This window comes from Gasterosteus aculeatus, chromosome 17 (assembly GCF_964276395.1).
Source record: "Gasterosteus aculeatus chromosome 17, fGasAcu3.hap1.1, whole genome shotgun sequence".
In the NCBI taxonomy this organism is placed as follows: Eukaryota; Metazoa; Chordata; class Actinopteri; order Perciformes; family Gasterosteidae; genus Gasterosteus; species Gasterosteus aculeatus.
In genome coordinates, this window is record NC_135705.1 from 689,952 (window position 1) to 705,000 (window position 15,049).

Here is a 15,049-nt window from a genome sequence, read left to right on the forward strand (position 1 = left end):
GACCTCTATAGACTTCTTTGTAGACCATACGTGGACCTCTACGCAGACCATACGTGGACTATAGGTGGAACTCTATATAGACCTCCAAGTAGACCTCTGTGTAGACCATATGTGGACCGATAAGGAGACCATACGTGGTCCATAACTTAGAGGGTCCACTTTTCATGTTTCGAGGCACCAAGTGCAGAGTCCTCCTAAAAGTACACTTTGGGTGCTAGACATAAAAGTTATTCATTAGATACAGCTGAATGTATGTAGAGTCCTCCAATTTTCTTCAGTTCTTGTTTCGACGTCAGAGGGTTGAAAGACTGCACTAAAATTACAGCTTTCAATCGTAAGCAGCCAGAGTGTCATGTGGTCATGTGCTGAGAGGCTTGATCCCGAGAGAAAGAGCCCCTTCTCTCCGCCGGAGAGGCCTCTCTTTTCCACCTGAGCCCACAGGTGTTTGCTTAACGGGTCTGCGGTTTGCAGCTCAGTCATCTAGCTTCACCCTGGAAATGTTGACTTTTGCTCTCCTCCTCCCTGGAGCCTGGCAGCCGGGGAAAAAGAGAAAAAAGCCACTCTGGCTCCTGATAAACGGTGTGTGTAAACATGTCCGGGTGTGTGTTTTACCATGATGATGATGGTGGTGGTGGTGATGATTGTAGCCTATCACCTTCCACCCCCCCCACCCTTTTTCCTTTGACGCACGGGGGAAATGTGTGCATGTGGAACCGGCTGGAGGCAACGTGAGGATGAAGCCTCGCAGCCTGAGTGCAGGTGTTTCTGTGTTTGCTCAGAGGGACGCCACTTTCTGCCTGGGGGCAAGGAGCTGTTGTCGTTCAAAGGAGTAGTTTCTTTACAGTAAATATAAATGTATATTGTCTGCAGTGGCCTAGCGTAGTTTTTCATTAAGCCTGTAAGTGGGGGGAAACGTTCCAAAGTCAACAAAATCAAAACGCTTTAGCCTTGATAATTCAATTCGTTTTATTTTGTAGAGCCCAAAATCTTAAATTGAAATTTGCCTCAGAGGGCTTTACAGTCTGTACACATCCTCTGTCCCAAAACCCTCACGCCAACACAGGAAAAACTCCCCAACAAATGAAAACCCTTCCATGGGGGAAAAAGGCAGGAAACCTCAGTGGGAACGTCCGAGGAGGATCCGTCTCCTGATGGACAGACTAGAATGATGTCATGTGCACAGAATGAACAATGTAGAAGATGAACAACACATTCAATTCATATGACAGAAATGATTAAAATATGACGAGTAGTAAGCAGTTGTACGACAGGACCATTGAAGGGACAACCACCATCAGATAGAACCACCATCAGAGAGAACCACCATCACATAGAACCACCATTCCATAGAACCACCATCACATAGAACCATCATGACATAGAACCACCATCAGATAGAACCACCATCAGATAGAACCACCATCAGAGAGAACCACCATCAGAGAGAACCACCATCAGATAGAACCACCATCACATAGAACCACCACCAGATAGAACCACCATCAGATAGAACCCCCATTAGATAGAACCACCATTACATAGAACCACCATCAGATAGAACCACCATCAGATAGAACCCCCATTAGATAGAACCACCATTACATAGAACCAACATCCGATAGAACCACCATCAGATAGAACCACCATTAGATAGAACCACCATTACATGGAACCACGATTATATAGAACCACCATCACATAGAACCACCATCACATAGAACCACCATCAGATAGAACCACCGTCACATAGAACCACGACCATAGAACCTTCCTCACATAGCTAGCAAGCCTCCGAAAAATGTTCACCTTGCGGCTGGCTAGTTAACCAGCAGCTAGCCGCTAAATGAGGGAAATGTATGTAATCAGAGCAGAATTAACAAGCTAACGAAGGAGCCACCAGCTGGCTAATGGCGCCATGATTTCATGCAACACTGGTCACAGTAAAAGATGTTGACGGTGGACTCTGAGGGGATTTATGTTTCCTTTCCTTTGTTCTTCCTTCAGCTGATGCTGTGACGTTGTCACGACAACGGCTGTAACGCTGAAAGACGCTGTTAAAGGTATTATTTTCCTGTTTTGAAGCTGTCCAACAGCTTCTGTTGTTGTGGCGTATTTTTCATCCAACTCTTTCTTCTTCTTCTTCTACACCTCCCCTGCGTGACCCCCCCCCCCCCCCCCCCATCCTTTACCTACCATGCGACTGCGGCACATGTTTATTTTCACAGTGATACATTTTCTGGGGATCTCTGCCAGGGACAATATTATGCTGGAAACATACAGGTATTAACTGTCAAGATTTTAGATGGTCAAATAAACCGGGGGGGGGGGGGGGGGCATTGGCACGGCCCAACAGAGAGGAGATTGTGTGTGAACAGCCTTACTGCTAATGAAACACACGAGGGGGGGACGCCGCTCAATCACTAATAATTACTCCTCCCTCCATCCATCCATCCTCTCTCTCGCCCTCTTTATGCCGTCCCCCCCCCCCCCCCGCCTCCCGGTCCAGGTGATTTCCAGCCAACCCTGTCATTCATCTTGCCTGCTTTTGATTCCAGTGCGACATTCATTACACGCTCATTTCCTGTCGGGGGCTCTCCGAGGCCGTGAAGGCCGGCCTTTCATGCGTCTCTAAGCCGTCTCTGGTGCTCCTGACCTTCGGCGGGCGGGTGGACGCCGCCGGGACAAACGATGATGGATCTGTGCTGGTGGATTCACGCCCGGCTGCCTGCGTTGGCTTTGTGGTTTGAGGGCCGTGGCTTCAGCCCTTTAGAGGTGAAATGAGTCTTAAGAGGTGAAGAAGTGAGACGGGTCGACTGTCGAAGGGTTAATTACATTACTGTTGGTATCAGTTCTTGTACACTTTACAGTTTTGCTTTCGTAATTAATCCATGTTGCATTTTACTTTTTTAATTAATAATTTTACTTTTACACTATTCATTTTCATCCTTTTGCTACTGTGATCTATTTCGCAAAGGTGTCGGTATAATTTTTTTAACTTGAATTGATCATGTTTACATCTTCATTCTCTTGTTTTTTTCGGTATTATTTTCTGGTGTGTGGATCACCGGATGCTGCCGCGCACCCGCTGATCTTTACGTTTAACTTCATATTATTATGTAATGAGTCCTGTTACATCACTGAAGGACGTGACAGAGACACTGAATCATCTGCTCGAGTTGGTTTTGATGTATCACACGGTGAAGTAATGGTAAACAGATAGATGGTAAACGGTAGATACACTTTTCTAGTCTTCTGACCGCTCAAAGCGCTTCAGCTTCATGTCATCATTCGGCTGAATGACACCCTGATGACAGCAGCTATCTAGTATAATTCTACACTGTGGTATTACTACTTTTACTTACGAGATAAATTACGTGATGATGAAATACACAAAAAAAGGCATTCATCAAGTGTTTTGGGGCTTGTTTATAGAGATTTGGAATACGTTTTAATGTTGTGCTGCTGGCTTGTGGCCAGTAGGTCAGATGGGGGACAATCATTGCATTAAAACACAGTTTTATAGCCTGCATGGTTAAACAGTGTCTTATATATCGAAAATTCACAAGATTTAATTTCAACACCTGTTTTACCTTACAATCAATAATTATGTCTACATCTTTTAAACCTGACGCTAGCTGTAGCTTCTCACCAGCAAGACAAACATCTGTCTCTGGTGTCTCTACAAACCGTCTTTTTAACATTGAGATGAAGGCAGGAATGTGACTGTGTCATTACGGACGCGAGTACAAGTGCAGCTTGTTCTTTGTTCTTTGCTTGAACATAAATCACTGCATCGTCATTGGAATATCTCCCCCCTCGCAGACACCGGCAAATCATTTATGTATCAGCTGAATAATAAATACAAGCAATTACATTTTATTTATAGAATTAGATTATCTACAAATACAAGTGCACTGGGGTGACACCACATGGTTCTATCTGCTTCTGCACATCACATCATATTCACCTTAAACAAATACGTTTAGTTATATATATCCAAGCTGGGGATGTGAGACCAGAGCGTCCTCTACAGGCAGAGACGTGTCATCACCGTCTTAATTCTGCTGCTCTAAAAGGTGAAATATGAGCTGAGAACACGTCTCACTATGAACCAAACTCAAGCTTCCTCTTGAGTTGTATGAAGGTTTTATTCAGAAGTGGACCAAGTATTATATTAAGTTATTCAAACGAGCTCTGATCCGCTGAGGCTTCTTCTGCAGAACAAGATCAGTGGGTGGAGCTGGTGGTGACCATGCTGAGTATTTACCTTCATCGAACAATGTTCCCATTAATCTAGACAGAAATGTCTCCTTCCTCCATAAGGACTCTGCTGACACACCCAGAAAACAGAGACAGACGGTACTGTCTCCTACTTCAACATCCCAGCTGCGAGTCCCTGAGTTAAATCCATCAGAGCCCAGAACATACCAGCGTTCCTCAAACCTCTCTGGATTATCAGGAAGCTTCGTTCTCTCTCCTCGTCTCACACTGGTCAGATCTTCAGACAGAAGGAGGTTTGGATGAGCGTTGTTTGGGTCCAGAACCACAGGAGTGTAGGAGAGCATGTCCTTCATCTCGCTCCAGATGTTGCCCAGGTGATTGGCCTGGTCTATCAGAGCCTCTGAGAGCAGCTGGTGATTCTCCAGCAAGGGGCGCTGCTGGACTCGTTCTGGCTGCAGATGGTCCAGACAGAAGAGTCTGAGCTTCTCAGAGTGAAGACTGCAGAGAGTCTCTGAAGCTCTCTCCACTGAGAAGGACTCACAAAGGTTCTTTAACACCAGGTTTAAAGGTGGTTCTGATCTTGAAGATCTTCTCCTACAAACTGGACACTGAGCTTGTTTCTCTCTCCACCAGCTCTTCAGACAGACTTTACAGAAGCTGTGGCTACATGACAGAACAACAGGATCTCTGAAGACTTCATGACAGACCGGACAGCAGAGATCAGCAGAAAGTACAGCAGTCATGGATCCCCTCCCTCTTCTACGAACATTACCGTTTCCACTCAAACTCACCTTCAGTATGTGGAGGAAAGGAAAGAACGTGCTCCCTTGTTGGTCAGGAGAACCAGGTGAGGGGCAGAGCTTCGCCACACCTCTGATGAATGTTGTTGGTTCAAATACATCACTGAGGTGTGTCTCAGTCCAAAGTGCTGATTTATTGCTGAACATGTGGACTGAGGGGGGTGAAGCTCTTATATGTGTGTTCAAAGGTAGTCTGGATGTAGGTCAAATGTAGTGGAGCAGGTGAATATCATTTAATTAACTCCTGAGAGCATTGGTTCAATAAGGACTCATGGAACACCGAGGGAAAGGAGTGTTGTGCAGTATCTATGTTTCTTTATTCATGGTTACATAATGTCTACGAGTCACTACTGGATGACACCAGCAGGCGGCCTGATGTCCTAAACCTTCTTCATGGAGCACCTAGAAGCTGCAGGGACCCCTCGATACAGAACTGGAGTTACATGGACGTAACCTTAGTTCTAACTCACACAGGCTCCGCCCTCTATTGGACTCCGGGATAATAGGGGGTGGAGCCTTCTGAACACCCAAACACACAACATCGCCCCCCCCCACACTGATCCTGAGCGGTTACAGGTCGGTGGTGTGGATGTAGTTCCCCATCGGCTCAGTTTGGAGTGGAATTAGTTTTCCCCCATCATCTTCCTGAAGGTGTTTACTGCTTTCTTTTATTATGAAGTTAGCATAATTAGCTTCAACGCTAATACATCAATAGTTATAATCCAATAATGTAATATACAATCTGCATAGTAGGTCAACACCTTTGACCTTTTACCTCACATTTTGAATCCAGTACATTTACTTCTAACTAGGTATTTCTGCAATAACGTCTAATATGAATACTTCCTCCAGCACTACACCAAGTACACGAGTAACCTGAGTACACAATATACAATGATGCACACACTTGAGATGTAAACATCTCTCTGCTGGTGGTGAACATCTTTATGTACGTAAGCGTTTGTGTGCTGCTCACACACACACACACACACACACACACACACACACACACACACACACACACAAACACACACACACATTACGATATGACTTTGTCTGGGGTTTTTCCAGAATCATCTTATCTTGTGTGTGTGTGTGTGTGTGTGTGTGTGTGTGTGTGTGTGTGTGTCTGTGTGTGTGTGTCTGTGTTATTGTGTCTACTCATTGGTTAATCTTTGTGTTTTATCACCCTGGAGGCAGACGAAAATCTCCGCTGGTGGAACTTTGTTTAAAATAGAATTCCACTGACCTAAAAACACTTTAATCATAACGGGAGGGAAAGACGTACAGGCCAGAGTTTCCAAACCATTTCAACTTGTAAACCTTTAAATCCTGATTGTGACCAGTTAACAGAATAAAAGTCCCATTTTTTATCTGAATCATTTGGAGGAAGAATAATCAAAAACATCAGTGTGAAGAGGGGCTAAAAAAACAAACAATTGAGAAAAAGGGGGTTTTCTGCCTTGACAATAAATCAATTAAATATTTATCTGTGTGTTTTTAAATACTATGCATATTATCACAATATTTTGCATTAAAACTGTAAATTGCACTCGATAACATTGGCATTTTTTTATCCTATTTCTATAGGGTTTTAACCCTATTTCTAGGGTTAAAACGTAGAGACATTGTACTTTACTTCAATTACAGCTATTTTAGTATTTCTCACTATTTTACGCTTCTATTCTTTACAAACAAAAGTATTGTTTAAAAGTAAACAATAACCAACCGATAACCATCTGTCGACACTGTAGTTTCATTTTCTATGCGGGACTTTTACTTGATGCGCAGTTCTTTCACAGTGTATCGTGTGTACTTTTACTTTCTATACATTCTTCAGTTCATTCACTTCCTCCTCTGGTGGGAGGAACCAGGGAAACAAAAACGGGAACCAGGGGATTTGATGACGTTACGAAGCTGCAAGGACGGTGACGTCACGTGGAAACGGGAACGTGGTTAGACCCTAAAGAGAGAAAGAAGCCGGCAGGGGAAAAAAAGAGGTGGAACTTCTGTGTTATTTCACCGGAAGATGTCGTCACTTCAGAATTTCCACAGAAAGTCCGCGGAGCGTCCAGCTTCCCCCCCACGGGCCCCACGGGCCCCACGGGCTGAGACGCCACCGAGCGGGTAGTAGACCAGGTGGTAACACGGCACTGCCCCTGATGTTATTCAGTCTCAGTCCTCTGTGACGAGCAGGAATCCAACGACCATGTTCTAACCACCTATCCAGCTCATTTGAACGTATCCTCACCATCTCCTCCAATCAGCCGCTGGAGCGTCCGGACGCTGCGGGGGATCAGCTGACCGCTGAACACGAGCGGATGTCTACAGAACTGTTGAAAATCGGCTTATCGAATAAACTTGCACTTTCTTATTCTTCTGAGTTTGTATCCTTATGGTTGAAATGCTCTTATTTTATGTCGCTTTGGATAAAAGCGTCAGTTAAACGACATGTAATGTGATAATATATACTGTGACATGTTGTGTGAGAGAGATTACACATTTACTTTAGTAAAAAGAGTTTAGAAGGTCAGTGAAGGGCTCACGATGTGTATTATGTGTCAACCATCCTAGTGAATGGGATGTTGTGATATAATATATATATAGAAAATTAAACTACATATATATATATATATGTGTGTGTGTGTGTGACGGATTTACCGTAAACTACATAGGAGGTTTAGCGCAACGTCACAGCTCGACGCTGATTGGAGGAGAGCGCGCGGGGGGGCGGGCATATAGAGCCGATCGAGCCGCGCAGCAGTCAGTAAAGAACCGAGCGGCCGGCGGAGAGACACGAAGAGACGCGAAGAGACGCGATACGAGTGAAAGACGGGCAGAACTGGTCGGACTATAACTGGGACAAAACAAAAGACGAAGACACTCGAAGAAACACTGACTCGCCGCACTGGTTTTAAGTCAACGTTCAATGATACTGTTATTTTTCGAAGTCACGATACCTAAAATGACGCCCGCGCTGCGTGTTTGCCTCGTGCTCCTTCTGTCCGCCTCCGTCCTGTCAGAGTCGGTAAGTTGTCGTTTTTCTCCCGAACATTTCCAACTTTAAATCAAAGTACGGGGAGTTGTGAGCAACTTTAGCTAGCTAGCTTTAGCGCTAGCCGAAGTGACGCCGCCTCGCGAGGGAGACGCTCGCGCTGACTGAGCCCTTTTACGTCAGCGTCTCTTCACCTGTGCTGCTGCTGCTGCTGCTGCTGCTGCTGCTGCTGCTGCTGCTGTTGTTGTTGTTGTTGTTTAACTCGGGGGAGTTTATTCTCCGCAGCCTCCATGTTGTTCGCCAACTGGCGTAACGGCTCCGGGAGTGAGCTGCTTGCTGTTGTTGTCCCGGAGGACCCGGATGTTCGGGGGACTCGTCCTGCCTCTCAGGGGCCACATGGACATTTTCAATCCGATCGTCCCAAACAAAGACCCCGCATTTGTTTGAACCCCCCCCGCCGCTACGTGGTCCCAGAAAGTAGTTTTATGTTTTATTCCTTTACAGCGTCGCGTTGCCAAGTGGTGGTTTTAAGACACACGGAGTTTGTGTTGGTGCATAACAACAAACAAATGAGTGGAAACAAACAATACACGTACAACAATAAAGCAACGCGCGCATGCTTTTCATTATTCTGTTATGAGGCTAAAAGCTTCTCAGGAGTGACTTGTTGACTTGTTTGTGAGCTCTGACCCCCCTGTAAATGTTCTTGTACTCTAGTGGAGTCTGAAGTAATTCAAAAGGAAGCGACGATCCTTTACATTCCTCAGTGCCTCCAGCCCCCCCCCCCCCCCCCCTTTTGATTTCCACACTGGAATGTGACCTCTGGTAACCTTGACCGGCCCTCTTGGGCATTTTGCACACATGGCGGGTTCTCAATAGGGCCCCGAGGCCCGTTTTCATTAAGAGGGCCGCTCACATGAAGGTGTGTCCGCGCTGACGGGCCTCAAATGGCTTCGTCTTTCTTTCTGCTCTTCAAACGAATCGCCGCTTTCTGGATTTTGTCCGCCGTTCTTAAGCCCGCGTTCCTTTGACGGATCCTTGGCCTCTGAGCTCGGCCCACTGAGGTCATTGTCTGGTGTTCCCAGCTAATCGATGACAAAAGAGCCGACGGCACGATCGGAATGCTTCTTTCTTCATCCGCCGGAGTCCAAGAGACTTTGAAGTTCTTGTCCCGCCACGGTACTGCTTCGGTCAGCAGCGGTCCCCGTGACAGGACGCCTTTCCAGTCGGGCCTCGTGTTTTAATCAGATTCCGCCCGGAACCGAATCCTCTGGTTTCCACTGGCGTCAGCGCGGCCGGTGTTGTCTGAAGGTGAAGTACAGCTGCCGTTGTCCTTATTGGTTGTTTGTCCTCCGCTCGGCCCCCGAGTGCTTCTCACAATGTCGCCGGTTTTGCATTCAGCCCCAAATAATTTGCACGAGAATGGACGGATTCTTTGTGTGTGTTTTGCGTGACCAACTGTACCTCCAGGATCATCCTGCATCGCTGGATTATCAAATGCTTTCTGGGGTTGAACGTTTGCACACGGAGGAGTTTCCCCGTCTTCTCCTTCTGGCAGCCAATGATCCGATGCCATGAAGTCTTCTCAGAACTATTTTAACATGAGGATTTTTTTGTTAGTCTAAGAATTGATGTAGTTAGTCAGATCTCAAATGGCATTTACACACACACACACACACACACACACACACACACACACACAGGGCCTTTATTTGGTGTGTGTGCATCTAACCAGGACACCAGTCGGTACAAGTAGAATTGGGCCAAAACATTTTTTCCATTTAACTTTATTTTGCCACAAAATGGCAGCCAAGTATCACATGAAATGATCGGGGGGGGACGGGGGGGGGGGGTGTTGGATAACAACAAAATTGTCTTTCCTGAAAAGGTCGTGAGACGTTGGACATCACAGAGGATAAGGAAACACATTCCTGCGGGCTGGTGTTTCTTGTCTGTCCTTTCACACGGCGAACCTCCTCCACGGCGCCGTGTGAAAGGGCCAGATGCCTCTGTGGGGGGGCCTGGAGGCTTACCCCCAGATACCTCGGTCATTGATACGCTCTCGAGGCATTGTTTGCCTTCAATAGAAGGGCCGGGACAGACGGCCTCTTCATGGGAAGTTTCGGACCTCCACGCTGAAGAAGGCCGGACTGATGCATCCTGGGACGCGGTGTCAGCAGCAGCGCTTCCATATGATCCATTTCATAATGTGTCCCGAGCAGCCTGATGCCCGTTGAGCCACTCGGCCTGTTGGGGCGGCGTTTGCGTCATGAGGGTCTCTGCTCCCATAAGAGCCATTTCCTTTCTTCAATAGCCTGTTGGAAGTTCCACGCTGACTCATTACGTAACCTCCGGCTCCTCTCTGGGCGAGGCGCTGCTCCAAAGAAACATTAAGAATCCCGTTTAAAGCTTCGGACCACCAGCGGATGTGACTCGCGCTCCGATACTCTGAGGATTCCCATAAATGTGACTCAGCGGGCTTGTTACAGCACGACGGTGGAGAACACACACACACACACACACACAGGGGTTTAAATGAGGACATAATGGAGCACTGATCCACAACCAGGGGGACTTTACCCGGGGGGGGTTACTCGTTGCCGTGGATACGGGCAAAGAATGTGGAGCAGCTCAACTTGTTTAAAAACAACAAACTCATTTGTTGCCTCGCTGATGTGTCGACCGTCATGCTGTGGGTGTTCAGTGTGTAATAAGATGGCAGATATGACACAAGTTATTTCATCTCAATGAACATGTAAAAAGATCAAACAGAAGGTCCCAGAGATTAAGGTGAACAGAGGAATCTCCCCCATGGGGGCCACTTATAAAGGGTGTGTGTGTGTGTGAGAGCAACGGGCTGATTAAATTAGGCGATGTGATTAGAGGAGGTTGATGTTAATCCTCAGTGATTTAGAGAGACGGTGTGAGATCACATCAACACCCGTAGATCAGATCTTTGAGGGGAAAAGACCAAATAAGGAGTCGATCCCAGCGATGAGCGACAGTAGAACTTAATGGGATTAAAAAAGGACGAGACCGTAGTTCATGTGCTACTCAGTTTCTTGTTCATCCTCCCACCGTTTAATGTGTGAAAGTTCAACTGGTTTGTTTGTCTCTGGTGTCCCAACAGGTGAGGGAGACAGAGACATGGATGCCCATGAAGACCACTCAGACGGTCGCCATGTCGACGCGCCACCACAGCGTGGAGTCCTCGGGGGACGGCTCCGACTTCGGCTTCACGGACGGCGAAGAGGATAAATACGAGGAGGAAGACGACGATGACGATGATGACAACTACACTGACCCGATGGACGAGGAGTTCTCCGGTTCCGGGGACGAAGGTCGGTGCTCAACAACATTTGAAAGGATGTTAGTGATTGTGAAGCTTTTTAGGCAGAAGATTACATGAAGTATGTCCTTGTTTCCACAGACGCTCCTGTGAGGGAGTCGGAGCCGTCTGCTCAGGTGGGTTTTCATTCACCGCGTTCTGCCTCTTCACGTCGTTCTGTTTTTACTGCAAAGTCGGCGAGATGCTGCAGGAGAACGGACACACACATTTAAACAAAGATGTTCTTCTTCAGCCCGAAGTCCACAACAAGAAGGTCCCGGAGGAGCGGCCGCCTGTGGAAAACGACCCGCGCGCCAACGAGATCCCGATGCCGACGGAGCCCGTCGACACACACCCGTCCAACGTCCTCATGGCCCACGCCGGAGACAGCATCTTCAACAAGACGGAGGTCCTCGCAGGTCAGTGCGGCTCCAACGCGCCGACGCCGCTGTTCTCTTCTTCTCCTCTTTTAAAAGCCGGTTTGTCTCCTGCAGCTCTGATCGCAGGCGGCGGTGTCGGCCTGATGTTCGCCGTGCTCCTCATCGTCCTCCTCATCTACCGCGTGAAGAAGAAGGACGAGGGCAGCTACGACCTGGGGAAGAAGCCCATCTACAAGAAAGCCCCCACCACGGAGATCTACGCATAGACACGAACCCAATCAGCCTCACTGTGCCTCGTCATCATCTTCATCGTACCTCCTCCGCTTGGCTCAACAGCCGCTAACGCATCAGCGATGGACTGACTCCTCCCACCTGATGCATCCTCCCGTTACTCCCCTCCAATCGGAGGCTCTGTTGGGGCTTCTCAGCCCTCCCCCATCAGGAGCAGAACACTAAACGCTGTGCAATGATTCTGTCTCGGTACAGTAAAGTCCAGTTATTTATTTTACCCTCTGTGATCCTTTAGAGAAAAAGTACCTGTGTGAACACTTTTTATTTTAATTTTCTTTTTTTAGAACGCTTTGTAACGCAGAGAGATTTCCTTTTATTTTCTATTAAAGATTCCTTCATGGCGGGAAAAGAAGTGAGCTCAGCGTTGGTCCAATTCATTGAGATTTAATAGAAACCGACGGTTCTCACGCTTCTTCCTCCTCGTCAGGCTGACGCGTAGCGCCTGATAATATGCTAAGCTAATCGCGTGGGAGAGTGTGTCTCTCACACACACACACACACGCCGGTACGACCCTGTTTAGGACTCTGGAGCGATCAGCACCTCTCGCTCAGTTGGCGCCACAGCCTACAGACGGTTAGCTTAGCACAAAGACTGGAAACTGTTAGCATGCCGTCGGCCAACATCTCACGATCAGAGTTTTTTTTTGTTTTTTTTCTCAATGTCGTTTCATGGTCCTAAAGTTCCTCAGTTTGCAAGTCGTGAGCTGGATGTGATGCTGATGTGTTGATGAAAACTAATAATCTTCCACATAACTTTTAATTTATTTTTCAAATGAAGATTTGTGGGTTTTTTTACTCTTAAACGAAGGATGTACTCTGAGTGGTACACGGTTATGTATTTTGTTACCTAGCTGTCTCCAGTCTTTGTGCTAAGCTAAGCTAACTGGATGCTCGTCTATGAATCAGGAGCTTGTTAAAACATTTATTAAAGACTGTTGAACTGGTGATTTTGGTACTTTTAGTGTCAATCTTTCTCAAAAAGCTCCACTGACGTTCAATATTTCCGTGTTTGGGCCTCTGAGCCGGTTTGATGTTCACGTTTTATAACAGTTTGTGTAAATATTCAAATATTAACTTGGTACTTGGCCACATAACTACCAAATATCTAAATGCCAAATTGTTTTGTTCCCCCCGACATTGACGTTCATGTGATTTCCTGTAAATTAGAACGGTTTTGATGCTACGGATGCTAACGCTAACTCCTCTTATTGATCTGTTTTTTTATTATTAATTTAAATGTAAGATAATTCAATTCCTTTCTTTCAGGTTGGGGTTTGTTCCCCTTTTTAAAGCTGTTGTATATGTGATTTAAAAAAAGATTCCTTTTTGTTCAGAGGCAAATAGTTTTGAAATGTTTCATTTTTTTAAGTGTTTCTATTCTCTTTAGACCGTGTTTGTTGTTTTTGTATTTATGTGGTTTGTTCGTAGAAGGACCGCTTGTGTGCTCGTTGTTCAGACGAAATCAAGCTTCAACTTCTAGTTCTTTTTTTTTAATTTCTTTTGCTCCGATGTCCTTTGAGATTCCAGAGAAGATCCGATTTAACTTCACGTCTGTGTGGGTCGGACAGGAAGCTTCGCTCGGCGTGGAAGAGAAACGCGATCTGCTGCTTGATGTCGCATATGAATCACAGCCAATGAATCATTGGTTTCTTTCTAAAGGTTCTGATGCATTATTGGAAATAAAGCGATTTTTATGCACATTAACCTTTTAAAAAGCTTCGTCTTTTCCTTCAATGTTTTGTCAAATTGATCCTTATTAATAGAAAACTTTAAATACATTTAATCGCTTTCTTAAAGATAATAACTTCAGTATAACCATTGAGCAGAATTTGTGTGTGTGTGTGTGTGTGTGTGTGTCAGCGACGTATCCTACTTTGTGTTAATCTGCATGTAGCAGACGTACAATATCTGGAAATACTTCAGCATAGTACACAGACCCGGACACAATACTAGAGCAGGTGTACCACCTTGCTATCGTGGTGAGGTCAAAGCGGTTTGACCTTTGACCTCACCGCACAAGAGACTTCATCCCTGAAAAGGAAATACGACAATTTTGTTGTCTGTTAAATGCAAAGAACAACTTCCTTAAGGGGATCAATAAAGGACACGTTCTTCTTTTCAATATATAGACCTAAATGTCCCAGGAGGGGGGTGTGTGTGTGTGTGTGTGTGTGTGTGTGTGTGTGTGTGTGTGTGTGTGTGTGTGTGTGTGTGTGTGTGTGTGTGTGTGTGTGTGTGTGTGTGTGTGTGTGTGTGTGTGTGTGTGTGTGTTCACACACAGTCATCAAACAAGCTGCAGCTCGTCGGCCTCGGAGCTGCAGGAATAACTCCCAGGTGAAGCCAAACGCTGACGACACACACAGACACACACACAGCGTCATGCTCTCATGTCGACACGGCGTTAGAATCGGACCTGACGGGGAGGTGGACGCTGTCTGTTCTTGTCGGCTGCTTCGTGTCTTCATGGAGAAGGAAACACGATCCGTCGTCTTTTCTCAGAAATAAAATGTAAAACATTCGGAAATAAATGATGATAAATCCCTCGTCAGCAGTTGGAGCTCCGCCTCTTGTCTGTCTGTTGTCTCTGTATCTGCCCTCTTATGTCTCTCGTCTTCTTTCTATTTGGTCTGTCTGTCTCTTGTCCCTCAACCTTGGTCTCTTGTTTTCAGTCTTTAATCTTCTGTCTCTTGCTTCTTCATTTATTGTCTCTTGTCTCTCCTTATGTCTCTTTTCTCCTGTCCCTTTGTCTCCATTTGGTCCCCAGGAGGACAGGAGGACTGTAATCAGATTTTTGTTGAAACTGAAATGAGTCCCACGTGTGTTTCACATTAAAGGCTAATTAATTGAAGCTATTTTATTCTTCCTGAATGTGGGGCCACATTTCTCCTCCCTTAAATGTTCAAACACAAAGTCTTTGAAAAGAGATTCAGTTTTTAGTTTTTCTTTTAAACTGAGGAGTGAGACCTCCTGACGAAGAGCGTCCCGGAAGCAAAGGGCTCTTAAATCTGTTGGCGCCTTCTCAGGGGTCAGAGGT

General features: G+C 46.1%; 2 protein-coding genes across 2 annotated transcripts; one reads left to right on the plus strand and one right to left on the minus strand.

Moving 5' to 3' along the window:
• Positions 1–3,832: 3,832 nt before the first annotated feature.
• Positions 3,833–5,262, minus strand: LOC120815455 (nuclear factor 7, ovary-like). Its single transcript, XM_040170288.2, has one exon. The coding sequence runs from the start codon at positions 5,166–5,168 to the stop codon at positions 4,170–4,172; it is 999 nt and encodes a 332-aa protein (XP_040026222.2). The 5' UTR covers positions 5,169–5,262; the 3' UTR covers positions 3,833–4,169.
• Positions 5,263–7,719: 2,457 nt separating this feature from the next.
• On the plus strand, positions 7,720–13,719 carry sdc4 (syndecan 4). The gene is made up of 5 exons (XM_040170289.2): positions 7,720–8,049; positions 11,147–11,357; positions 11,447–11,481; positions 11,598–11,763; positions 11,839–13,719. Exons 1-5 carry the CDS (start codon positions 7,951–7,953, stop codon positions 11,988–11,990), a joined length of 663 nt encoding a protein of 220 aa, XP_040026223.2. The 5' UTR covers positions 7,720–7,950; the 3' UTR covers positions 11,991–13,719.
• Positions 13,720–15,049: the final 1,330 nt, after the last annotated feature.

Bases quoted from the DNA above. Each gene is read 5' to 3' on its own strand.
- LOC120815455 (XM_040170288.2), bottom strand. From the start codon at position 5,168: ATGTTCAGCAATAAATCAGCACTTTGGACTGAGACACACCTCAGTGAT.
- sdc4 (XM_040170289.2), top strand. From the start codon at position 7,951: ATGATACTGTTATTTTTCGAAGTCACGATACCTAAAATGACGCCCGCG. The intron at 8,050-11,146 runs GTAAGTTGTCGT...GTGTCCCAACAG, and splicing joins CCTCCGTCCTGTCAGAGTCG to GTGAGGGAGACAGAGACATG. The intron at 11,764-11,838 runs GTCAGTGCGGCT...TGTCTCCTGCAG, and splicing joins CAAGACGGAGGTCCTCGCAG to CTCTGATCGCAGGCGGCGGT.